Raw genomic sequence first — 27,546 nt, forward strand, 5'->3', positions numbered from 1 at the left:
GAAGGTTTTCATTTGTATTTTATTTGATGTTGATGCATTTTGTGCCATTGTAGGTTCTTTAGACCAACAGACATGCACAAACATTACTTACTTAATCCTTATTTCCTGGAGGAACATTGGTGTGCAAACAGGTTGCTATAACAATATAAATCTTAATAGAGTAGAGAATACTGAATGTAAAGGTTAAATATTATTAAAGATTAAACATTTGCTTGAACCAGGGGGAAAAAGAAAAGCAAAAAGCACCATGAGCCTCTGACTATTTTTTTAGAATAAGAAAAACAGTTCTGTGCATATTTCACATATTCATCTTAGTTTCAGTTAAAGGCCATGCTTTCGATATAGATTATTGTAGAGAAAGACATTATTAGAGAGAAAGAGAAGAATAAAGGCCTATACATACAGTATGAACATTACATAGAAGATCCATTTATATATCCCATTTATACAGTGAATTCAGAAAGTATTTAGACTCCTTCACTTTCCCCCCACATTTTGCAACATTACAGCCTTATTCTAAAATGGATTTAAAAAACACAATACCCCATAATGACAAAGCGAAAAAAAGTTTGACATTTTTGCAAATGTATAAAAAAAAAAAAAAAAATGCCTTATTTACATAAGTATTCAGACCCTTTGCTATGAGACTTAAAAATTGAGCTCAGGTGCATCCTGTTTCCATTGATCGTCTTTGAGATGTTTCTACAACTTGATTTGAGTCCACCTGTTTTATTTAACTTTTATTTAACTAGGCAAGTGAGTTAAGAACAAATTCTTATTTACAATGACGGCCTACACCGGCCAAACCCAGACAACGCTGGCAAATTGTGCGCCGTCCTATGGGACTCCCAATCACAGCCGGTTGTGATACAGCCTGGATTCGAACCAGGGTGTCTGTAGTGACGCCACTATCACTGAGATACAGTGCCTTAGACCGCTGTGCCACTCGGGAGCCCCGAAAATGTGTAAATTCAATTGATTGGACATGATTTGGAAGTCACACACCTGTCTATATAAAGGTCCCACAGTTGACAATGCATATCAAAAACCAAGTCATGAGGTCGAAGGAATTTCCGTAGAGTTACCGAGACAGGATTGTGTCGAAGCACAGATCTGGGGAAGGGTACCAAAAAATGTCTGCAGCATTGAAGAACACAGTGGCCGCCATCATTCTTAAATGTAAGAAGTTTGGAACCACCAAGACTAGTCTGGCCAGCTCTAGGAAATAAAATGTGGGAAAAGTCAAGGGGTCTGAATACTTTCCAAATGCACTGTATATACACAAGTGCTTTGATGCATAAAATAAACAACATTGTACACTGAAAAATAATAAAACACACAGACATATTTATATATTATAATATGTGGACACCCTTTTCTACCCCCTTTGTCTTCTTTATTCAGTACACTGTCTGCAACCCAACCATTGGACGTAGAGGAGTTCCAACCAAATGCACGTGACAACAAAATCAAATGTCTAACTGACAAAACGAGTCAACCATCAAGCAAAAAGAGAGCCTAACAGGGAGGTCAGTATAAGAATGGTGCGTGACAACTCACAGTTCAACATAGATGGTGTGTGTATGTGTAACAGTCATCACTGCTCCAACACGACGGCAGTATTGAGTGAAAAATAAATCAGAACCCCCCCTAAACATCTAGTTAAAAAATAAATAAAAATAAATAAAAAATACATGTTGATGCCATGTCTGGTGTCGATATGACAAAAATAATTCAGGGGAATATATTGTCAAGCTGATCTAAACAAAATAATAAAGATTGTTCCTGCTCCGAAACAAATGTGCTGATTAACAAAATAACTTTGTTTCACTGAGTATTCAAAACTGTCAAACGGATTACTTGATCTGTGTATTCTTGCAGAGCAAGAACAGACATTTTCCCATAGATTTTCCAAAACTTTGATTCAATTCCAGTGTTAATGCCAGCTTAATGAAGTTATGATGTCATTAGAGAACAGCTAATGACATACAAACGCAAGCTCTTGCCAAATTGCATCACTTTAACCATTGGTCAGACAGACTCCATCAACATTGATCTAGGGACGGTCTTCCAGCTAGGATAGTTGTTGAAGGTCATGTTTTACATGCAATAAATCTGACCAGGACTACCGCCAAAGCAGGCCTTTTCTCCTATTTAGAAAATGTCAAATTTTGAGTGTGAGTCTTGTCTTATTTACACCTTGCATTAATAATGTAACATGGATTGTTTGGATTTTCGTGCCAGGACCAGACAAAGGCACAACAAAGAGGGAGGAAAAAAGTAACAAATAAATGTTGTCATAGAGATGTGAAAGCGCAACAAATTGTGACTACTCTCTGGACTCAACTTCGCTCTTCGGTCAGCTAAAACAGAAACTTAAAATAGGGCCTTATGGGCCAGTCTTATAGCAATCCAACCAGTATTGCATGTACAAGGAGAAAGCATGGTGACAATCCACATAATGCTGCACTTGGTCTCTTCTCATTGATTTCATGTCATCATTGTTGTTGCATATACTGTTAATGTACACTGAAGTTTGGCCATAGGTCTTAGTGCCACATTCGTTTGATCTTGAGTAAATGTTCCCACAACACTGTCCCTAGGTCCTGGGATCACCATTAACGTTAATGTGTGTGCATGTGTATATGTGTGTGTGTGTGTGTAAGGGGTTATAACTTGAGTATGTCTCAGGGAGGGGGGCAGGGATCCAGTCCAGTTCATGGCTGCATCCAAATGGCACCCTATTGACCAGAGTCCTATGGGTCTTTGACCAGTAGTGCACTATATATAAGGAATAGGGTGTAATTTAGGGCACACACCATGTGTTTACATTGGGGGTCACATCGGATTCCCGTCACGTCCAACGACATCTCTTCCTCTGACATGCCTCAGGGTCCGACGAACACCCCTCAGAGTCATCGCTTTCAGAGGACAAGGCCCCAGCCAAGGGGGGCGTAGGGGGCAAGTCAGACCCCAAGCCCCCCCCCCCTGGAGCCCCCAGGAGGCCGTTGTTGAGGCGGAGGACCCAGCCCAGCTTATTGTGCAGCAGGTGGCGCAGGCCAGGGGGCAGCGGCAGTACGCTCAGGGTGTCTGGGCACTCAGGGAGGAGCTTGCGGAGGCGAGCACAGCACAGGTACTGCAGGGAAGTGGGCGTGAAGCAGGAGCGGATCACCTTCATGCTGCTCTTGGCTGCTGTGGAACACGCCATGGGGTAGAAATGCTTGTTCTGTAGCTCCGTAGCCGCCACGCCTGCAGAATAGAATATACATTTTATTGTCCAGTTTAGAATGGAAATGTATCCATTTGCTGTCACATTACCCAACGTCACACACAAGCAAAAGGCTAGGCGTAGCACAGGGGTAACTAGCTGGGTACATGCAGAGGGGGACTATGAGAAATCCTAGGTAGGTTCCATGTTGATTAGGTCTTGAAGTGATTTATAGGGCCGGTTTTCCCATCCCAGATCAAGCCTAGTTCTGGACTAGAAATCACTTTGAATGGCGATTTAACATAAAGCATGCATTGTAGCCCAGGACTTAGCTTAATCAGTGTCTGAGGAACTGGCCCCTAATGCCCATCTAGTTACATACTGCCCAACCACCCATCTAACATGCAGTTGTAACGGCAGCCTTCCTCCTCTTCATCTGAAGAGGAGGTGTAGCAGGGATCGGACCAAGACGCAGCGTAGTTCGTGTTCAACATGTTTAATAAAGACTGAACGTGAACACTACAAGATACAAAATAACAAATGTGGCAAAACCGAAACAGTCCTACCTGGTGCAGAGAACACAAAGACAGAATACAACCACCCACAAACCCCAACACAAAACAAGCTACCTAAATATGGTTCCCAATCAGAGACAATGACTAACACTTGCCTCTGATTGAGAACCATATCAGGCCATACATAGAAACGGACAAACTAGACACACAACATAGAATGCCCACCCAGCTCACGTCCTGACCAACACTAAAAGAAAGAAAACACAAAAGACCTATGGTCAGAACGTGACAGTACCCCCCCCCCCCCCCCCACTGGAGGGCGGCTCACGACTGGCGGGCGGCTCACGACTGGCGGGCGGCTCTGGCGGCTCCTGACTGGCGGGCGGCTCTGGCGGCTCCTGACTGGCGGGCGGCTCTGGCGGCTCCTGACTGGCGGGCGGCTCTGGCGGCTCCTGACTGGCGGGCGGCTCTGGCGGCTCCTGACTGGCGGGCGGCTCCTGACTGGCGGGCGGCTCCTGACTGGCGGGCGGCTCCTGACTGGCGGGCGGCTCCTGACTGGCGGGCGGCTCCTGACTGGCGGGCGGCTCCTGACTGGCGGGCGGCTCCTGACTGGCGGGCGGCTCCTGACTGGCGGGCGGCTCCTGACTGGCGGGCGGCTCTGGCGGCTCCTGACTGGCGGGCGGCTCTGGCGGCTCCTGACTGGCGGGCGGCTCTGGCGGCTCCTGACTGGCGGGCGGCTCTGGCGGCTCCTGACTGGCGGGCGGCTCTGGCGGCTCCTGACTGGCGGGCGGCTCCTGACTGGCGGGCGGCTCCTGACTGGCGGGCGGCTCCTGACTGGCGGGCGGCTCTGGCGGCTCAGGACAGACGGGCGGCTCAGACGGCGCTGGGCAGACGGGCGGCTCAGACGGCGCTGGGCAGACGGGCGGCTCAGACGGCGCTGGGCAGACGGGCGGCTCAGACGGCGCTGGGCAGACGGGCGGCTCAGACGGCGCTGGGCAGACGGGCGGCTCAGACGGCGCTGGGCAGACGGGCGGCTCAGACGGCGCTGGGCAGACGGGCGGCTCAGACGGCGCTGGGCAGACGGGCGGCTCAGACGGCGCTGGGCAGACGGGCGGCTCAGACGGCGCTCAGGGCGAGTGCGTGGAGGAGGAACAGGGCTCTGAAGACGCACAGGAAGCCTGGTGCGTGGTGTTGGCACTGGTGGTACTGGGCTGGGGCGAGGTGGCGGCACCGGATATACCGGACCGTGAAGGCGTACTGGAGCTCTTGAGCACCGAGCCTGCCCAACCTTACCTGGTTGAATGCTCCCCGTAGCCAGGCCAGTGCGGGGAGGTGGAATAACTCGCACTGGGCTGTGCTGGCAAACCGGGGACACCATGCGTAAGGCTGGTGCCATGTACACCGGCCCGAGGAGATGCACTGGAGACCAGATGCGTTGAGCCGGCTTCATGGCACATGGCTCGATGCGCACTCTAGCTCGGCCGATACGAGGAGTTGGGATGTACCGCACCGGGCTATGCACACGTACAGGAGACACCGTGCGCTCTTCCGCATAACACGGTGTCTGCCCGTACTCTCGCTCTCCACGGTAAGCACGGGAAGTTGGCGCAGGTCTCCTACCTGACTTCGCCACACTCCCCTTTAGCCCCCCCCCCCCCCCCCCAAAGACATTTTTGGGGCTGCCTCTCTGGCTTCCAGCCACGCTTCCGTGCTGCCTCCCCATACCACCGCCTCTCGGCTTTAGCTGCCTCCAGCTCTTCACGAGAGCGGCAATATTCTCCAGCTTTAGCCCAGGGTCCCTTACCGTCCAGAATTTCCTCCCATGTCCAGGAGTCCTGTGTACTAGGCCGCTGCTGCTGCTGTCCCTTACCACGCTGCTTGGTCCTTTTGGTGGGTGGTTCTGTAACGGCAGCCTTCCTCCTCTTCGTCTGAAGAGGAGGTGTAGCAGGGATCGGACCAAGACGCAGCGCAGTTCGTGTTCAACATGTTTAACCTGTTATGGCTGCACGCTGAATATTGAAAAAACTGGAAAATGTGTGCACATTTTCAAACGGCCTCCTAAGAAACTTTTTATTTTCCAATATGCATATATTTACTACTGTTGGATAGATAACAGTCTGTAGTTTCTAAAAAGGTTTGAATTGTTTCTCTAAGTCGAACAGAAATATTTTTACAGCCATTTTCCCAGCCGAATTGAGTTTCCCAAAATGCGATGTGTCTCTTTAAGACCTTCTCTATAAAAGGCCATTTGACTTGGGACCATATTAACACGTCAGAGGCGTTCGTCAGACTGTAATGCGGAAGTGAGAATTGAAAGGAGTCGAATATCTCGTCCCTGGACTGAATAACAGAACTTCTTGTGAGACCTGCGCAGTTAAAATAAAAATCCGGGCGCGAAGGATAATTTGATCTCGGCTTCTGGAACAAGGTAGATAACGTTGAATATGATGCCTGACTACGATATTATTTGCTACATGTCACAAAATCATCCTAAAGTATGTTTTTTCAATATACTTTAATTATATTATTGCAATTTATTCTGGACTTTAGATGTGAAACGACGGAAGAATTTTTTGAAGAAACGCTTTCTGGCGCAGCAATGCTACCGTGCTAGCTAACCAAAGAGGGAAATCATTCGTTCTGGAACCCAACTAAAGACTCTACTGGACATTGGACCCCGTTACAACATTCTGATGGAGTACCAAGAAAGATAAGACCCAATTTGGGATGCTTTTTCATATATATGTCGAACTGTTGAATGCTAACTCTGCTAACTATGCTAGGCTAGCGCTTGACTAGAATCAATGCTGCCTTATGCTAGCTTATGATGTTAGCTAATATAACGATATATTGTGTTTTCGCTGTAAAACACTTCAAAAATCGGAAATGTTGTCTGTATTCACAAGATATCTGTCTTTCATTAGTTATCCACCATATGTTTTTCTGAAATGTTTTATGAGGTGTAATTAGTAGCCGACGTTGGTGTATGTATTTTCTCTGGCTACTCCCGGCTGGATTCAGACTGTAGCTATGTATTAGCATTTTTGGGTAGCATCAATGTAAAACTGATTTATAGCTAAAATATGCACTTTTTATGAACAAAACATAGATTTATTGTGTAACATGTTATATGACTGTCATCTGAGGTCGTTTTTTCTGGGCTCTTTAGGTTGGTTTTAGTTTATTTCGGTTGGTTGTGCATGCTACTTCAATCATAATTCATACTTCATAATCATAATTCATACGTGTCTGTCCACTTTTGTATTTGGTGGTGAGCTAACATAAATATATGTGGTGTTTTCTCTGTAAAACATTAAAAAAATCGGACATGTTGGCTGGATTGACAAGATGTTTATCTTTCAAATGCTGTATTGGACTTGTTAATGTGTAAAAGTTAAATATTTTAAAAAAATAGATTTTGAATTTCGCGCTCTGCAGGGGTGTCATTTTCGGTCCGAGGTCGGGCTTGCACCCCAAACAGGTTATTAATAAAGACTGAACGTGAACACTACAAGATACAAAATAACAAATGTGGCAAAACCGAAACAGTCCTATCTGGTGCAGAGAACACAAAGACAGAAGACAACCACCCACAAACCCCAACACAAAACAAGCTACCTAAATATGGTTCCCAATCAGAGACAATGACTAACACCTGCCTCTGATTGAGAACCATATCAGGCCATACATAGAAACGGACCAACTAGACACACAACATAGAATGCCCACCCAGCTCACGTCCTGACCAACACTAAAACAAAGAAAACACAAAAGAACTATGGTCAGAACGTGACAGCATTGTTGGGGAAGCTACCCTGAAAATATAGTTGACCAAGTTATCAATTACTTCACACTGCAGGAAGTTAAGCTACCCTTAAAGGAAAACACCCCAAAACAATCTTACCGGCAGTATTTCTGTAACTTGATTGCTGGCACGCAAAACATTTCGGGACTATATCAACAATGGACTAATCAAACAAATACCTAAATACATATTTTGGGGTGCAATTTTTCTTTAAGAAAAAATATAGTTTACTTAACTAAAGTTTATTTGAAAAAGTAGTTCAAACTAATTTGTGATAAATTATATCTAAATCTGAAACGTCAGACTACAAATTGCAAGAACAGTCAAATGTAAACAGAATGTGTAATTAGCCTATTAATAACAAAAACTGTTTCAAGTGAGAATTAGGCACGTTTGATGCCGTAAAAGAAAGGAAATTCTTGCCTACTTCACCCATATTTTCTTATCTTTTTGCCCAAAATAGTGTGTAGTTCCAGTAGTTAACTACAACGCTACATGGCAAAAAAGTAATTAACTACTGAAAATGCTACCAAGATTTGAATTTAGTTCAACTACTACCAAGCTAATGCAAAACGTAGTTAAATTACTATATGTAGATCACTACTCACCCCACCTGGTCCCCTTGACCTGTGACCCCTGTAATTACCTATGCACTTGCGGTTCTTAAAGAAGGTGAGTGTTCCATGCCATGTGTCCAGGTGCACTCCGATGATTGAGCCCTGGCCGAAACGTGAGGAGAAGGTCACCTTGTCTCCTTTATGATGTAACAGACCTAGAAGATGACCATATTAGCATTATTATAAGGGGAAAACAAAACTGGCTCACACACACACACAATTATTTCATGTTTCAAAACAATTTCTTTATCCAGATGAAGGGTACTGTTAAGGGATCCCCTATGGCTCCTAATTATGCTAATGTATATGTGAGTTACATGGAGAAACAGTCAATTCTCAACCACCTCAAAATATATATTTTCCCCCAACATTATTATTTGGAAATGGTACATTGATATCTTTGCTCCATTCGGGAATTTTCCACTCCAGTTAGCTCATCAAATGCCAACTAGTGTTAGCACAATGACTTGTAGTCTATGGGAACAGCTGCTGTACCTGTAGACTTCCTGTCAGCACTGGCTCGCGAAACTACCTACCTTCATACTGCATGGTCATGGCTAAACAGCTTTTGTCAAATTGACATCAAAAGTTATTATTTTGTATTTTAGCTAACCCTAACCCTTTTCATAACCTTAACCCAATTCTCCTAAACTGCTACGAAAAGTCAAATCTGACAAAAGCTTTATTCTTTCTAGTCAAAACCATACTAGACGAAGAGACATAAAAATGATATCCACGAGTTAATCAGACTCTGGGTAAGTAGATAAAAGGTCTTCATTGCCAAAATCCCGAATTATCCCTTCAACCTCTACGGGATCGGGACAGTTGTTTCGTAATATGCATAATGTGACTAGAACGACGTGGTAAACAACAGCATCTTTACAAGGTCATTTGCTGTTGTTCTGGGATTGATTTGCACTTTTTGACCAAAGTACGTTCATCTCTAGGAGACAGAACCGCTCCTTCCTGAGCGGTATGACGGCTGCGTGGTCCCATGGTGTTTTTACTTGCGTACTATTGTTTGTACAGATGAATGTGGTACCTTCAGGTGTTTGGAAATTGCTCCCAAGGATGAACCAGACTTGTGGAGGTCTACAATATTTTTTCTGAAGTCTTGGGTGATTTATTTTGATTTGCCCATGATGTCCTTGAAACACATCTACAGGTACACCTCCAATTGACTCAAATGATGTCAATTAGCCTATCAGAAGCTTCTAAAGCCATAACATAATTTTCTGGAATTATCCAGCTGGTTAAAGGCAGTCAAATCCGTGTATGTAAACTTCTGACCCACTGGAATTGTGATACAGTGAAATAATCTGTCTTTAAACAATTGTTGGAAAAATGACTTGTGTCATGCACAAAGTAGATGTCCTAACCGACTTGCCAAAACTATAGTTTGTTAACAAGAAATGTGTGGGGTGGTTGAAAAACTAGTTTTAATGACTCCAACCTAAGTGTATGTAAACTTCCGACTTCAACTGTATGTATATGTATTTGTGTGATATATAAAATTGACCGATTAATCGGTAACAGCTTTTTTTGGTCCTCCAATAATCAGTATCGGCGTTGAAAAATCATAAAATCGGTCGACCTATAGTCCTCAGTACATGGGCAACAGGAGTGGGTGGGGGGAGACAGAGACATATATCAAACAGACCAAACCATTATCAATTTCTATTGGTCCAATGAAAATGGATGAAGGGGTGTGGATAGGCTCATTTGAACAACCTATTTTAGGCCTTAATGTTATTATGCAACTTGACTCTACATTGAACATTTCTGAAGGGAAGGTGACGTGGCAAATTAGACAACTGCAGGGATCTACACTTCAGAACCATCCTATTTGGACTACGAAGAAAAGAGTGTGGAACTTTGCATATGGAACCAGTGTGCTTGACAGGTGTTGCCCCACCTTACACAAAACAATATCCCATTAGCAAAGAAAGCTATGGCCGCTACTAAAGTAGTGGAGGCTCCTAACATCATCATACAATGTGGCACACCATGTAATCCAGCTACTCTGATGCTTCCTCCATAAACCACATTACTTGAATACGACTGTTGTGAGTTGGTTTTGGATCAACTCTTTGATGGGTTTATTAAGAGTCATCCGTTGGAAAACCCTGAGTTTATCTTATACACAGACGGTTCAAGCATTGTGGAGGGGGGTGTGAGAGGAAGGCAGGCTGGGCAGGTACTACTGTTGGGTTCTGAGAATATGAAATATACTTATTCATGTCACTGAGGGAGAGAGGGTAATGTATAACATTTACATTATATCAGGATATGTTATTGTTAGCCATCAGGGATCCTATGGGAGGGATCCTCTGAGAGGACACAGTCTGGTACCAGGCACCATGACAGCCGTGAGTTGGAGAGGAGTGAGCACTTTGCGGTCAGGTCAGATGAAGTGAGGAAGAACAGATATCACTAAGGTTCTGTCTAGCAACAGAGATGGATTGGCTGTTCAGATGCGTAGGAGGAGACTCAGGAGGAAGGGTTAAATATCAGTGCTTGTGTGAAATGTCATTGTCTAATGCAACTGTATTGATCCTCTGGGAAGAATTAAACTTGGTTAAGCTTTCATAGTGTCCGTTGAGTTTTTTATCCTGAGAATTAGAACCTAACACTACAATGGACAATGTGATAGTGACAGGCACGTTAGATTTAAGAAAATCAGATGTTCACTTTGAGTGACACAATGTTTAACTATTGCATACAACTCTCTAATGCAGTAGCGGAAGCAGACAGACAAGTATAAGAGGCGTGGGGAATAAGTCCCGAGGGGGGACATGACGTAGTACCAGGACAGTGGGTGATGGTAAAAATATATTTAACAGAGACATTAGGGCCAAAATGGGAAGGTCCTTATTAAGTTCTGCTCATAACTAGGTCAGTAGTAAAAGTCCATGGAAAATCACAATGGATATTATGTCACTCATTGCAAGGTTGTCCATGTTGATGACAAAGCGGAGCCTGGAGAATAAAGAACTGATTGGCCCCCGATTGCTAATCAATCTCGGGTGAAGAAGCATAGTAAGATGATCAGAACCTGATATGCTTCTATGTTGTACACAGCAGTCATCATATTAGGGATATCTTGGTGAAATGTCCAACTTCTTCCTGAAAATCGGGACATGCTTACTTAGGGAAATCTATGTGAAATATCAATTTCTCTTGAAACCAGGACATGTTACTTTCACTTTTTTGTTTCCTTCATTACAGGTTACTATAATCTACAGTCTGAAGCAATATCCCTTGACCCAAGGACTGTACTTGAAATTATACAAGATCACTGGTGAAGTGTTCACTAGAGCAGTCCTTATCAACCAGTGGAACGGAAGAAGAATTAGAAAGGAAGAAGAATTCCTCACTACCAGACTTTCAGAACATCATTTCTAATAGTTATCTATGTGGGACTGATACCCGTGTGGAATAGCGGATCACTTTTATAGGACTTGGTAAATGATTACCTTGCCAATAGGACGATTGAATATTATGGTCTTGTAGACAATTTTATTTTTTTGAGTTTCCTCCTAATACAGGATGTGGTAGGAATCGTAAGGGACATCATCATTACACCGGTTAATACTTATTTTCTATAACTTTGTTTGAAATCGATTTCTTATTGTAATAGCAAGTAAAATATGCCCTTTGTGTTCTATAGAAATGCAAGGTGTTTAATGTGAATGATTTTATGCTTACTGCTAATGTTTTTTATACTGTATATTTTTTTATGTTTTTTTAAATTATTTTCTAAAAAGACATTTTAAGTATATTTCTTTTAAAAATGGTCTAGGGGGGAGTGTAAGAATATCTCGAAGATAAATACACAACGCAGAGGACGAGAGGTCAAGAGTACTAAAAGTCAATAGAGTACTAACGGTCAATATGGAATTATTTAAGTCATTTAGCAGACGCTCTTATCCAGAGCGACTTACAAATTGGTGCATTCACCTTATGATATCCAGTGGAACAACCACTTTACAATAGTGCATCTAACTCTTTTAAGGGGGGGGGGGGGTTAGAAGGATTACTTTATCCTATCCTAGGTATTCCTTAAAGAGGTGGGGTTTCAGGTGTCTCCGGAAGGTGGTGATTGACTCCGCTGACCTGGCGTCGTGAGGGAGTTTGTTCCACCATTGGGGTGCCAGAATTATCAATGGAAATAGTTGGTTTTCGGTTCAACATCTGTTAGGAATGTCAGTCCTGAACTCATTGCTATGTGTGGCACGTTCTCATTGGTCCAACCTGAAATAGGATACTTGTTATTTGGCCATTGGCCCAGTTTTATTGCAAGGAATTCTAATTGGCCAAAAACAGGCTAGTGCTGGGTTATAAAACTACATCCTGTCCCTTTGTTCTGTGGAGAGAATCACTGAGGACAGGGAAGGAACGACCATCTAACATCTACCTCTCAGCATAAAATCTATGATTTATCCTCTTTGAATAAACCTATTTTCCTCCCCCTGATTTGCTATGGGGTTTGTGTTATTAAAGAATAACATCAACTGCTAACAGCTCTAAAAGTGAAAACCCTGTCCAGCAGAGCAGGCACCACTACAGGCAGGCTCAATCAAACATTGAAAGTATTTGAAAGAAAACGAATACGATATGAACCCAGGTCTGTTTGTGATGAGGACTATCTGATGGATTATATGGTTTTACCAGTGTAGGAGAGACCCCAGCTGTCGTCATCTTTCCCCAAAAGGCTGCAGAAGGTATGTCGGTACTTATCCAGGTTCACGTCACAGGTTCCGATGCCTACCATCTACACAACATCAAAGAGTCGTCATTCAACATGTTCACTTTAACCACATAACATCAAAATAGAACAGTAATGAACATGCTCACCATCATACAATATGCAAAAGGTTCACAAAATAAGCTTTAGGAAAGAGAAGCCACTAAACTTCCTAAGGTCTTACAAGCCTAAGCACCAACCCCCAGCAGAGGAGGCTGGTAAAGAGAGAAATCAGAGGACAGGCTCATAGTAATGGCTGGAATTGAATGAATTAATGAAAACTGTTCCATTCATTCCATTACAATGTGCCCGGCCTCCGATTTAAAGTGACACCTGTCTCCACTGATCCTCATAATGCTGTCTCCTGAGTAATGATAGGCAGAGCCTCACCATATCTGTCCCGTACACTGGTGATGTCATCTTGATCTCCCAGAAGTGCTGTCCATCTGCCAGCTCCTTGGAGCCTCTTATGGCTGCTGTGCCGCAGCTGTACTCCGTGTGGAAGTTGACTTTGCGGTTGTCGCAGGTCATCAACGTGGCCGTGGAGCGGTTACTATCGTCCCACACCCAGTCGAAGTCTGCAATGTCAAGAGGTCAGTGGATCAAATGACAGTTGACTTCCAACATTTCAGACACTTGAGATATTTTAATAAGCAAATAATGGTGAGAGCTTCACTTTGGGAACTCCCTTATACAGCATGGGCATGAAACAGAAGAAAACCCTCAGAAACAGTGTGAAATACCTGAAGCGACTACCTGAACTTGACCTATAAAAAACGCTCACTTTCCACTTCAAAACGTTTTGCTACGGTGTGCCCTTCTGAACACAACCCTAGTTCCCCACCCTGCCCCTCCAGTCCTCACCCTGGTCTTCCTCTCCACAGTGGCAGTCTTTGATGCGGTGGAAGCCCCGGAGACGTGGGTTGTAGCTGGGCTCGGCCTGGGAGTCGCAGGTGCAGTACGACTCTCCGGTAACAGGCACGGCACTGGGGACCGGTGGCACCACGGGACGGTAGTCTGGCTCAGAGTCTGAGTCACTGTACTGCAGAGGCCACAAACAGTACATAACAGTGCTCAAATATGTCAGCTTTACTTGACTCCGCTTTTCTGGCACAATGGAACCGTCTACGTCACAGGTGTCAAACTCATTCCACGGAAGGCCAATTGTCTGCGGATTTTCGCTCCTCCCTTGTACTTGATTGATCAATTTGCCTTAGGTCCCTCATTAGTTAGGAACTCCCCTCACCTGGTTGTCTAGGTCTTAATTGGACACAAACTGAAAGGAAATAACAAAAACCAGAAGACAATCTTCTCTCTATGGAATGAGTTTCACACCCCTGGACTACGTCCGTCACAAACTGACCCTTACCTGTAAGCGTTCGTAGCCCCACTCCTCACTTTCTGAGGCCAGTACCAGCGCCCGGGAATCAGAATCTCGCCGTATTCCACTCCACACGTAACGCCACGCCCGGCTGTTCCTGCTCCGCCTTGACATTGCAGCAGGACACCTGGGGGAGGGAGGAGTCAGGAGAGTCAGAGTTGGGTGGACAAAGGTTCCGTCCAAAATGGCACCCTATTCAGTGCATTACTTTTGACCAGAGCCATATGAGCTTCAGAAGTTTACAATTTTACAATGTTGGCAAAAATGTGATTTTACAGTGCATTCGGAAAGTATTCAGACCCCTTGACTTTTTCCACATTTGGTTACGTTACAGCCTTATTCTAAAATGTATTAAATTGTTTTTTACCCCTCATCAATCTACACACAATGTCCCATGATGACAAAGCACATTTTTTAATAACTGAAATATCACATTTATATAAGTATTCAGACCCTTTACTCAGTACTTTGAGAGCCCCGACGATCAATCTGAACATTAACACGCATCGCTTGCGGTACGGTTATGGAAGCATAAGGACCTTATATTTCATATCAGTAAGAAATAATTTTCAAAAAACAAAAAGAATACATTGATACACATACACCTTTATAGGGTTAGTGTTCCCACATCGCCATCTCCATGTTACAGAGTGTGTTTACGGAAGACAGACGGAAGACCTCCTGTGCTAATTAGCATGCTCCTAACCTGTGTGTAACGGAAGAAGGCCGCCAGAACTGTGTTGTCACTGAAAAACAATGTTGCCTGCAACTGTGATAAAACCGGTTAAAACACTGTATACTTTGCATTTGTGAAATTATATTGATGTGATATAGAACCATATCGCAATTTAGAATTCTAGTATTTTATCGCAACTTAGAATTAATTCACATTTAGATAAGAGTATTTGACTGTCTACCTCTGAAGATACTGTATCATTTAAGGTCCTTGGACCATAACGATAGGCTCCTTAACCCCTAAAGGTCTAAGCCAAGGATCATCAACTAGATTCAGCTGTGGGCTGATTCTTTGAGTGGATTTGTAGACTGCAAAAATTCGCTAGCTAGTTAACCAACAACCGTAACCATGTATTTGAGAGACAACAGGTGCTCATTGTGCAAATGTATTCCCGTTTTTAATAAACATTGGAGACAAAATACAGTTAACATGTTGTCAACAATCTAAGCCAACGCTGTATGTTTTGCCTCTTAATTACGCACGCGTTGGTTTGGTTGCTAAACAACCAAGCCGTATATTAGTTTGTAGGCCAAACCGTTTGGACTCTACAGACTCATGTTTTTGTGAGAAGACCGATTTTCTGGATTTCTCTTGGTCTGATAAACAGTGATGTAGCTCTGCCACATTCCACAGCAGATGCAGAAGGCCGACATAGACGGATCTGGTGGATTGAGCCAATGCAAAAAAAACATAACGCAAAGACAGATTTTGATGGGGACATTTTAATTATGTTAAACTGATGCACGGGTGCATCAATCAACTAGGGGGTTAAGAGTACATCTTGGGCTAACTGATGCCTAGCCTAGCTACACCATCAATTATGAATAAATTAATATATCCTACTCAGGCCATTTACCATTTAAACCAATTGTTACAGTTCCGGTCTGCTTAAGGGGCACCAATGCAATGGATAGAAGAATGAGCCAGATATTTCACCGGATGTATAAATGTGACGCATCCAGTTCACGTTTCCACACCACCAAATATGGTGATGAGAGGAAGCCCAGTGGCCTGCAGTGTGAGAAGATGGAGATGGATTTTGGCAGTCATTCTGCTAAATCCCATTGATTAAACATTTGATCTCCAGTTCCATTTCAAAAACTAAAATCTGTAACAAACAGTGGACTGTGTTTTTTAGACTTTACCCTTTGCCAAAGTTGAAAGAAATTGCTTTGTTTAGAATGAGTGCAAGGGCGAATATAGTTATTGCACACGCACTTCACAGCGTAGACGTTCCCTAACGGAAATATGCAAATAAAACGGTATAACGCAACAATAGGATCTCACTAGCTTGTGCTTGGCTCTGCCCACCTCCTTGCTTGTTCTGCCCACTATGATTATTTTGCTCCATTTGGAAGTGGTGCACGACTCCAGGATTTTGAGTCAAAAGGAGTAGACTCCTGCTCGACTCCAAAAACACACTGAAACGGAAGCGCACACACCCATCTCATTATTGCAGTCCTACTAGGAAGACTACATTTAGAGGACATGAGCATGATGCTGCCCACTTGACTATAAAAGGTCTATTTTGTTTGAATATAGAAGGTGATGTGTAGTAACAAAAATATTTCAGTGATATTTCTGCTGTGTCATGACATGTCCCATGATGCAGCGCACTTTGCTGATAAACCTGTTCTTTGCCATGTTATAGCCCTATTCGGTCAGGTATTACCAGAGAGGATGTTTCATCTTCCGTCGCAGTGTTGCCATGTTCACGGTTTTCCCGCCATATTTGGCTACTTTATTACCTAAGTTGTGGGTGAAAATGTATTGGCCATGGTCGCAGGTTTGTGGGCTATTTCTAAGTTGCACCGCGGCCGCCATGGCATTTCTCTTAAGAAATATACAGTACCATTCAAAGGTTTGGACACACCTACTCATTCAAGGGTTTTTCTTTATTTTGACTATTTTCTACATTGTAGAATAATAGTGAAGACATCGAAACTATGAAATAACACATATGGAATCATGTAGTAACCAAAAAAGTGTTAAACCAAATATATTTTATATTCTTCAAAGCAGCCACCCTTTGCCTTGATGACAGCTTCGCACACTCTTGGCCTTTCCTCAACCAGCTTCACCTGGAATGCTTTTCCAACAGTCTTGAAGGAATTCCCACATATGCTGAGCACTTGTTGGCTGCTATTTCTTCACTCTGTGGTCCAACTCATCCAAAACCATCTCAATTGGGTTGAGGTCAGGGGATTGTGAAGGCCAGGTCATCTGATGCAGCACTCCATCACTCTCCTTCTTGGTCAAATAGCCCTTACACAGCCTGGAGGTGTGTTGGGTCATAGTTCTGTTGAAATACAAATGATAGTCCCACTAAGAGCAAACCAGGTGGGATGGCTTATCTATGCAGAATGCTGTGGTAGCCATGCTGGTTAAGTGTGCCTTGAATTCTAAATAAATCACAGACAGTGTCACCAGCAAAGCACCCCCACCTCATCACACCTCCTCCATGCTTCATGGTGGGAACCACACATACAGAGATCATCCGTTCACCTACTCTGTGTCTCACAAAGACAATGCAATTGGAATCAAAAATCTCATATTTGAACTCATCAGACCAAAGGACATATTTCCACTGGTCTAACGTCCATTGCTTGGCCCAAGCAAGTCTCTACTTTTTATTGGTGTCCTTTAGTATTGGTTTCTTTGCAGCAACTCAACCACGAAGGCCTGATTCACGCAGTCTCTTCTGAACAGTTGATGTTGAGATGAGTCTGTTACTTGAACTCTGAAGCATTTATTTGGGCTGCAATTTCTGAGGCTGGTAACTAATGAACTTATCCTTTGCAGCAGAGGTAACTCTGGGTCTTCCTTTCCTGTGGCGTCCTCATGATAGCCAGTTTTATCATAGCGTTTGATGGTTTATGCGACTGCACTTGAAGAAACTTCCAAAGTTCTTCAAATTTTCCAGATTGACTGACCTTCAAGTCTTAAAGTAATGATGGACTGTTGTTTCTCTTTGCTTATTTTAGTTGTTCTTGTCATAATATGGACTTGGTCTTTTACCAAATAGGCTTATCTTCTGTATACCACCCCTACCTTGTCACAACACAACTGATTGGCTCAAACGCATTAAGAAGGATCAAAATTCCACAAATGAACTTTTAACATTTACATTACATTACATTACATTTAAGTCATTTAGCAGACGCTCTTATCCAGAGCGACTTACAAATTGGTGCATTCACCTTATGACATCCAGTGGAACAGCCACTTTACAATAGTGCATCTAGATCATTTTAAGGGGGGGGGGGGGGGGGCAGAAGGATTGCTTTATCCTAGGTATTCCTTGAAGAGGTGGGGTTTCAGGTGTCTCCGGAAGGTGGTGATTGACTCCGCTGTCCTGGCGTCGTGAGGGAGTTTGTTCCACCATTGGGGTGCCAGAGCAGCGAACAGTTTTGACTGGGCTGAGCGGGAACTGTACTTCCTCAGTGGTAGGGAGGCGAGCAGGCCAGAGGTGGATGAACGCAGTGCCCTTGTTTGGGTGTAGGGCCTGATCAGAGCCTGAAGGTACTGAGGTGCCGTTCCCCTCACAGCTCCGTAGGCAAGCACCATGGTCTTGTAGCGGATGCGAGCTTCAACTGGAAGCCAGTGGAGAGAGCGGAGGAGCGGGGTGACGTGAGAGAACTTGGGAAGGTTGAACACCAGACGGGCTGCGGCGTTCTGGATGAGTTGTAGGGGTTTAATGGCACAGGCAGGGAGCCCAGCCAACAGCGAGTTGCAGTAATCCAGACGGGAGATGACAAGTGCCTGGATTAGGACCTGCGCCGCTTCCTGTGTGAGGCAGGGTCGTACTCTGCGGATGTTGTAGAGCATGAACCTACAGGAACGGGCCACCGCCTTGATGTTGGTGGAGAACGACAGGGTGTTGTCCAGGATCACGCCAAGGTTCTTAGCGCTCTGGGAGGAGGACACAATGGAGTTGTCAACCGTGATGGCGAGATCATGGAACGGACAGTCCTTCCCCGGGAGGAAGAGCAGCTCCGTCTTGCCGAGGTTCAGCTTGAGGTGGTGATCCGTCATCCACACTGATATGTCTGCCAGACATGCAGAGATGCGATTCGCCACCTGGTCATCAGAAGGGGGAAAGGAGAAGATTAATTGTGTGTCGTCTGCATAGCAATGATAGGAGAGACCATGTGAGGTTATGACAGAGCCAAGTGACTTGGTGTATAGCGAGAATAGGAGAGGGCCTAGAACAGAGCCCTGGGGGACACCAGTGGTGAGAGCGCGTGGTGAGGAGACAGATTCTCGCCACGCCACCTGGTAGGAGCGACCTGTCAGGTAGGACGCAATCCAAGCGTGGGCCGCGCCGGAGATGCCCAACTCGGAGAGGGTGGAGAGGAGGATCTGATGGTTCACAAGGCACAGCTGTTAATTGAACTGTTAATTGAAATGCATTCCAGGTGACATGAAGCTGGTTGAGAGAGAGCCAAGAGTGTGCAAAGCTGTCATCAAGGCAAATGGTGGCTTTGAAGAATCTCAAATATAAAATATTTTGATTTGTTTAACACTTTTTTGGTTACTATATGATTCCATGTGTTATTTCATAGTTGATGTCTTCACTGTTATTCTACAATGTAGAAAATAGTAAAAATAAAGAAAAACCCTGGAATGGGTATGTGTGTCGAAAGTTTTGACTGGTACTGTATATTTCACTGTGACCTGTTGCTGACTGTCAGGCAATGAGGCAGGCTGATGCTGAGTGAGTGATTGGTGGGGATGGCCGGAGAGGTTTGTGTGTGTGTGTGTGTGTGTGTGTGTGTGTGTGTTTGTTAATAGAACACTACAGTTATTGACTGAGTCATGTGAGCGAGAGGACAGAAAGCAGCACGCGTGCATGTTGTGACAACTTTCTACCAGTTGAATGTAGGCCATTTACTGTCATTAGGGAGACACCTATTTCTAACACTCTTTCCATAAAACACTATGCAAGAACTGATGCACATCAAGAAACAATGGAGACAAAGTGTAAAAGGTGTAACATACACTTTGTATTTCACAGAAAATCCCTAATTAATTTAAAGGTTATTTTGAGATGTGTTACACTACTTTCAAGAGAACTATTTTATTGTAGTTATTTTCTAAATTGTGATGCCATCAACGGGAGCCATGCTTTTACTCCTCAGTTTGCTCAAAGTGTGATGAGGAAAGGTGTGTTTATGTATGTTTATTTGTCTTTTGAATGCAAATGTTCACAAATGCACAAAAATATTAAATAAACATAGTCTTGTTGCACTACTGTCGGTAGGAATATATAATAGCGTGAATGGGGATAATTTTCGAGTGCACCTTTGCAAGGCTAGCCCAGCTAGAGAAAGGGTCTCTTTCAGGTACAGACAGCGTGAGTTTCCTGACGATTTTCTCACGCTATTCTTTACTATCTTTTGTCAGGCAAATATACTTGAGTTATGAGGGTCCAGATGGCAGCATTGTTTGCCTTGGATTTGTAGCCATTCCATGCAGGTACACAAATTATCAATGAACCTACCAGGTACCACCCCAATTCCGTAAACACGGGCACCCTCATAGATATCATCCTAACCAACTTGCCCTCCAAATACACCTCTGCTGTTTTCAACCAAGATTTTAGCGATCACTGCCTCATTGCCTGCATCCGTAATGGGTCAGCGGTCAAACGACCTCCACTCATCACTGTCAAACGCTCCCTGAAACACTTCAGCGAGCAGGCCTTTCTGATCGACCTGGCCGAGGTATCCTGGAAGGATATTGATCTCATCCCGTCAGTAGAGGATGCCTGGATATTTTTTAAAAATGCCTTCCTCACCATCTTGAATAAGCATGCCCCATTCAAGAAATTTAGAACCAGGAACAGATATAGCCCTTGGTTCTCTCCTGACCTGACTGCCCTTAACCAACAGAAAAACATCCTATGGCATTCTGCATTAGCATCGAACAGCCCCCGTGATATGCAACTTTTCAGGGAAGCTAGAAACCAATATACACAGGCAGTTAGAAAAGCCAAGGCTAGCTTTTTCAAGCAGAAATTTGCTTCCTGCAACACAAATTCAAAAAAGTTCTGGGACACTGTAAAGTCCATGGAGAATAAGAACACCTCCTCCCAGCTTCCAACTGCACTGAAGATAGGAAACACTGTCACCACCGACAAATCCACTATAATTGAGAATTTCAATAAGCATTTTTCTACGGCTGGCCATGCTTTCCACCTGGCTACCCCTACCCCGGTCAACAGCACTGCCCTCCCCTCTGCTACTCGCCCAAGCCTTCCCCATTTCTCTTTCTCCCAAATACAGTCAGCTGATGTTCTGAAAGAGCTGCAAAATCTGGACCCTTACAAATCAGCCGGGCTAGATAATCTGGACCCTTTCTTTCTAAAACTATCTGCTGAAATTGTTGCCACCCCTATTACTAGCCTTTTCAACCTCTCTTTCGTGTCGTCTGAGATTCCCAAAGATTGGAAAGCAGCTGCGGTTATCCCCCTCTTCAAAGGGGGGGACACTCTTGACCCTAACAGCTACAGACCTATATCTATCCTACCCTGCCTTTCTAAGGTCTTCGAAAGCCAAGTCAACAAACAGATTACCGACCATTTCGAATCACACCATACCTTCTCCACTATGCAATCTGGTTTCAGAGCTGGTCATGGGTGCACCTCAGCCACGCTCAAGGTCATAAACGATATCTTAACCGCCATCGATAGGAAACAATACTGTGCAGCCGTATTCATTGACCTGGCCAAGGCTTTTGACTCTGTCAATCACCATATCCTCATCGGCAGACTCGACAGCCTTGGTTTCTCTAATGATTGCCTCGCCTGGTTCACCAACTACTTCTCTGATCGAGTTCAGTGTGTCAAATCGGAGGGTCTGTTGTCCGGGCCTCTGGCAGTCTCTATGGGGGTGCCACAGGGTTCAATTCTTGGACCGACTCTCTTCTCTGTATACATCAATGATGTCGCTCTTGCTGCTGGTGATTCTCTGATCCATCTCTACGCAGACGACACTATTCTGTATACTTCTGGCCCTTCTTTTGACACTGTGTTAACAACCCTCCAGGCGAGCTTCAATGCCATACAACTCTCCTTCCGTGGCCTCCATTTGCTCTTAAATACAAGTAAAACTAAATGCATGCTCTTCAACCGATCGCTGCCTGCACCTGCCCGCCTGTCCAACATCACTACTCTGGACGGCTCTGACTTAGAATATGTGGACAACTACAAATACCTAGGTGTCTGGTTAGACTGTAAACTCTCCTTCCAGACTCACATCAAACATCTCCAATCCAAAGTTAAATCTAGAATTGGCTTCCTATTCCGCAACAAAGCATCCTTCACTCATGCTGCCAAACATACCCTTGTAAAACTGACCATCCTACCAATCCTCGACTTCGGTGATGTCATTTACAAAATAGCCTCCAAAACCCTACTCAATAAATTGGATGCAGTCTATCACAGTGCCATCCGTTTTGTCACCAAAGCCCCATATACTACCCACCACTGCGACCTGTACACTCTCGTTGGCTGGCCCTCGCTTCATACTCGTCGTCAAACCCACTGGCTCCAGGTCATCTACAAGACCCTGCTAGGTAAAGTCCCCCCTTATCTCAGCTCGCTGGTCACCATAGCAGCACCTACCTGTAGCACGCGCTCCAGCAGGTATATCTCTCTGGTCACCCCCAAAACCAATTCTTCCTTTGGCCGCCTCTCCTTCCAGTTCTCTGCTGCCAATGACTGGAACGAACTACAAAAATCTCTGAAACTGGAAACACTTATCTCCCTCACTAGCTTTAAGCACCAGCTGTCAGAGCAGCTCATAGATTACTGCACCTGTACATAGCCCATCTATAATTTAGCCCAAACAACTACCTCTTTACCTACTGTATTTATTTATTTATTTTGCTCCTTTGCACCCCATTATTTCTATCTCTACTTTTTTCTTTTTTTATACTTGCTATATTGTATTTACTTCGCCAGCATGGCCTTTTTATATTTTTATATATATATTTTGTTTGCCTTCACCTCCCTTATCTCACCTCACTTGCTCATATTGTATATAGACTTATTTTTCACTGTATTATTGACTGTATGTTTGTTTTACTCCATGTGTAACTATGTGTTGTTGTATGTGTCGAACTGCTTTGCTTTATCTTGGCCAGGTCGCAATTGTAAATGAGAACGTGTTCTCAATTTGCCTACCTGGTTAAATAAAGGTGAAATAAAATAAATAAATAAAGGTATGTTGTCAAATGTGACATTTTTGTATTTCATGTTTGATGTGCCTAGTTAGCTGTCATTCATTTTGTTAACTGTCTGGTCATGTCAGGAATGGTGTCGTTGCCTCATTAGTATGCCTGGGGTATAATAGTACATTCAAATAAATAGTACTTATAAGCAAATTATTTGTATATTGGTGTACAACTTTAATAAAATGACATTTGAGTCTTTTGAAAATATGAACATGTACATTTTGTACGATGCATTTTTTTGTTGTCAGTTTGCTCAAAGCGTGGTGAGGAGAGGCAAATATACATGTGTATGAGTCCAGACGGCAGCATTAACATTTGCCTTGCATTTGTATCCATTCCATGCAGCCATTAAAAAAATACAGACAACCAGCAGAATTGTGTCCAGAGCTTTCCCTTCCCTTCCACCTAAAACTCACCAGAACACAATGCAGAAAGGTACCGGTATAGAACCAGTTACAAAAGCACTGGAAAACGGCTTTGGGCGCACTAGAGTGCATTACATAAATTCGCTCAGAGGTGGTTTAAACTGCATTCTGGACCAGGTCTCTCTTGGAAAACAGATATTATCTCAATGATAAAAAAACAGTATAAATAAAGGTAAAATAAAAAAACTACATTTGAATGTTGACTGCTTAGAGAAAAAGGTATCAAGCAAAGTGCTTATTGTACGCTCAGTTCTTGGGTCTCCGGGGCTACCCGAGTGGAAATTTGAAATGGAAGTTATGAAACTCCTTCACGTGGTTCTTCTTATGTAGAAAAGTCCTCAATGCAACTGACATTAGGCTAAATGTGTAGAATTATACATTTGCCTCTGCTGGCCATCAAGTAGCCTATTAAATTTATATGCCATTGTAGGCTACCATTTCATACAATAAATATGTTGAAATGACAATATCACTGGAGTCATTGCAAATCAATGTGTCACCTGTGTAGCCTACCTGGACCTGGCAAAGCAATTTAATAAATAGCCTACGACAGTTTGTTGTTGTAGCCTTGTGTTATTATGAACGCATTAGATTGACGTAACAGTTGTCAGATTAGGCTACAGGAAAAAAAAAAAAAAAAAGTTTTAAAATAAACACTGGCTGTTGTTGACAAGCATATTCAGTTCATATACATATTATTAAAATGTAATTCATTGATTGAAATTATGACCCCATCCTCAGCAGCCTATTCAAGCAGGCTATTGGTAAACAAGCACCTCTTATTGCAAAATCGCCTCACTATTCATTAATAAATTTGTCTTAATTTGAACTAAGCAAGCTGCTAAATCGTTCAGTTTATATCTTGCCTACATGTTGTCTAGGATACTGTAGACTATCTGAAATGAGATGTAGGCCTATCAGGGGCTATAGGATACCTGCCTTAAGCTAAGCAAACTACAGCAAAATGTAATTGCATTCATAAACCCAGACTTTAGTCTGTAGCCTATGCCTATTGAAATTACAAGTCAATCTTGCAAATGGGCCATTTATAACGGTTTGTAGTCTTAATATCTGGCACATAATTGCCAGAAAATAGCCTAACAGTTTTTTTTAAATGTTCATCCAAGTGTTTCTTGCTCAGAGATTTCCTGTCGGATTTATTTATAGTTATGCACATGCGCAAAGGGGATTTATATACATTTATAAACCTTGTTCGAGCCCTGAATGCTGATTGGCTGAAAGCTGTGCTATATCAGACCATATACCACAGGTATTACAAAACATTACCTTTTACTGTTCTAATCACAGTGGTAACCATTTTATAATAGCAATAATGCACCCCGGGGGTTTGGGGTATATGGCCAATACACCATGGCTGATGGCTGTATCCAGGCACTCCGCATTGTGTCATGCTTAAGAACAGCCATTTTAGCCGTGGTATATTGGCCATATACCATACACCTCGGGATGGTTGAGCTAGCGTGATCTAATGTGATTAGCATGACATTTTAAGTTACGAGAACATTTCCCAGGACTGAGACATATCTGATATGGGCAGAAATCTTAAATTATTGTTAATCTAACTGCACTGTCCAATTTACAGAAGCTATTACAGTGAAAAAATACCATGCTATTGTTTGAGGAGAGCGTACAGTTATGAACTTTAAAATGTATTAATAAACTAATTAGGCACATTTGGGCTATCTTGATAAAACATTTTGAACAGAAATGCAATGGTTAATTGGATCAGTCTAAAACTTGGCAAATACTGAATTGCACCTAACCTGGAATAATACATTGTGACATTTCTCTTGCATTTCAAAGATGGGGGGGAAATAAAACAAACATGTTTTTTTCGTTTGTATTATCTTTTACCAGATCTAATGTGAATTATTCTCCTAATGTGTTATATTCCTTTCAAATGGTATCAAGAATATACATATTCTTGCTTCAGGTCCTGAGCTACAGGCAGTTAGATTTGGGTATGTCATTTTAGGCAAAATACATTTTTAAAGGGTCCAATCCTTAAGAGGTTGCAATGTCATAACTTGCAATTATTATTATTTAGAGGAAACCCGAATTTTACTTCTAATGTCGTTACAAGTTACTATGATATTCCTTCTTAATTGGCTCAATAACGTTACGGAAAAATATTTATTGTAGAGATATGGCAACTCCTCCCATGCTGTCAAAAAAATGTGTGCTAGTTTTTCCAAGCCTTTTGGGCAGGTTTTGAGTGGTCATGGGCTCAACATTTTAACTTCACCTGGCAACCCTGCGTCTCTCTGTACACTTCACGTACCATCAACTGTCATGCACAGATTTTAGCTAGCTACATTTTACTTACCTAGTTGCAGTGCATAAAATATCCATCCATCTGTTTAATTTAAGTGACCAAGCCACGCAAATATGTAGGCTAGGCTACTGACTAGATCATACAATCAATCATCTCGTCTGGTACGTTTTGGGCCTAGCTGGCTCGCGAACAGCCCCAACGGTACTGCACACGTTTTCAATTTAACTAACGTCAACGGGCTAACTGTGCCTCCTTGGTCAAGGACTAAACATTTACATCATGGCAAAAACGTAAGAAGTAATATGCATCATAACTAGTTACATATCTACAGTTTGTAACCTTTCTCCAACATGTTATTTTTTGTTGACTTAAGCTAGCTTGCAAGTACCTAGTTAGCTACAGTTGGCTGGCTAGACAGCGTTAGCGCGATTGCTAATGTACCTGTACTGTAACGTTACCAGCCGTCCGTTTCCTGTCCGACACTTAAAAATAAGCCCTTAGTCTTCGTTAAATGTCACAGGACTGCATAGGCCAATATCTTTATGAAACATTTGCAGCGAAGTACTTTCTTTACTAACATGCTAGTCGGCCAACTAGCTTAAGAGTATGACAGAGTATGACAGTTTCTAAACCGAGGCGCATCATCGCGATACTTCCGGGAACGCTTTCCAAACAGACCAGGCCGGGTTTGAGACTTCCATGAGATACGTCAAAAAGTATTCCTTAGTTGTTACTTTTCTCAAAATCTAATGGCACAACCTGGATTCTAACAATGTTTTAAGTAGTTCAACACGTTATTATTCCAACCTCGTGAAAGTGCGAAACTGACACGTGTTCATTTTCGTCACAAATTACTTTATAGTTAAGGAGTGCCTTTGATTTGAAGGCTTGCACTGGCGCAGTTTGGCGCGAGACGTCCGTTAACCCGATGCGGTGTTTCTACGCATGCATTTAGCTCGCCAGCTTCGCCACCGACATCGCCTGATGCGTGATTTCTATTGGAGAAACAGTTTCTGCCCAACTTCAAACCAAATACTTTTAAAAATAACAACCCAAAATAGACCAGAGCCTGTCGTTTCCAATGGGAACAAATTAATCCGAGTGGGCGTCAGCGTAGTTTAGTGGTTAGAGTGTTGGACTAGTATCCGAAAGGTTGCAAGATCGAATCCCCGAGCTACTAAGGTACAAATGTGTCGTTCTGTCGCTGAACAAGGCACTACCCACTGTTCCTAGGCCGTCATTGAAAATAAGAATTTGTTCTTAACTGACTTGCCTAGTAAAATAAAGGAAAAATACAAGTGGGCAGAGCCAAGCACCAGCACCAGCTATGGAAATCATATTGGCGTGTTTATTTATTTCCGTTAGGGATTATTTATTTCGTTAGGGTTTATTTATTTCCGTTAGGGAACGCACACTCTGAAGTGCGCGTGTGCAGTAACTCGATTCGCCCTTGCACTCCTAAACAACGCTATTTAAAAAAAACTTTGGCAAAGGGTAAAGTCAACAAAACGCAGTTTTGTTTTGGAAACAGAAAACTGTATGGCGACCAAATGTTTCATCAATGACAAAATGTGAAGA

At 43.2% G+C, this 27,546-nt stretch overlaps 1 protein-coding gene across 4 annotated transcripts; it reads right to left on the minus strand.

The window, feature by feature from the left end:
- Nucleotides 1-27,249, minus strand: LOC129855725 (SPRY domain-containing SOCS box protein 3-like). Of its 4 annotated transcripts, none has more exons than XM_055923695.1 (7): nt 27,021-27,249; nt 14,262-14,400; nt 13,757-13,934; nt 13,283-13,470; nt 12,817-12,919; nt 8,175-8,300; nt 1-3,249 (listed from the first exon to the last, which is right to left on the minus strand). In XM_055923695.1, the coding sequence occupies exons 2-7, from the start codon at nt 14,385-14,387 to the stop codon at nt 2,855-2,857; spliced, it is 1,116 nt and encodes a 371-aa protein (XP_055779670.1). In that variant the 5' UTR covers nt 14,388-14,400; nt 27,021-27,249; the 3' UTR covers nt 1-2,854. The 4 variants fall into 4 exon arrangements, with proteins under 4 accessions (XP_055779670.1, XP_055779668.1, XP_055779667.1 ...); XM_055923693.1 differs by lacking the exon at nt 27,021-27,249 and adding an exon at nt 26,410-26,987; XM_055923692.1 differs by lacking the exon at nt 27,021-27,249 and adding an exon at nt 26,020-26,388.
- Nucleotides 27,250-27,546: the final 297 nt, after the last annotated feature.

Source organism: Salvelinus fontinalis, chromosome 5 (assembly GCF_029448725.1).
Source record: "Salvelinus fontinalis isolate EN_2023a chromosome 5, ASM2944872v1, whole genome shotgun sequence".
NCBI lineage: Eukaryota > Metazoa > Chordata > Actinopteri > Salmoniformes > Salmonidae > Salvelinus > Salvelinus fontinalis.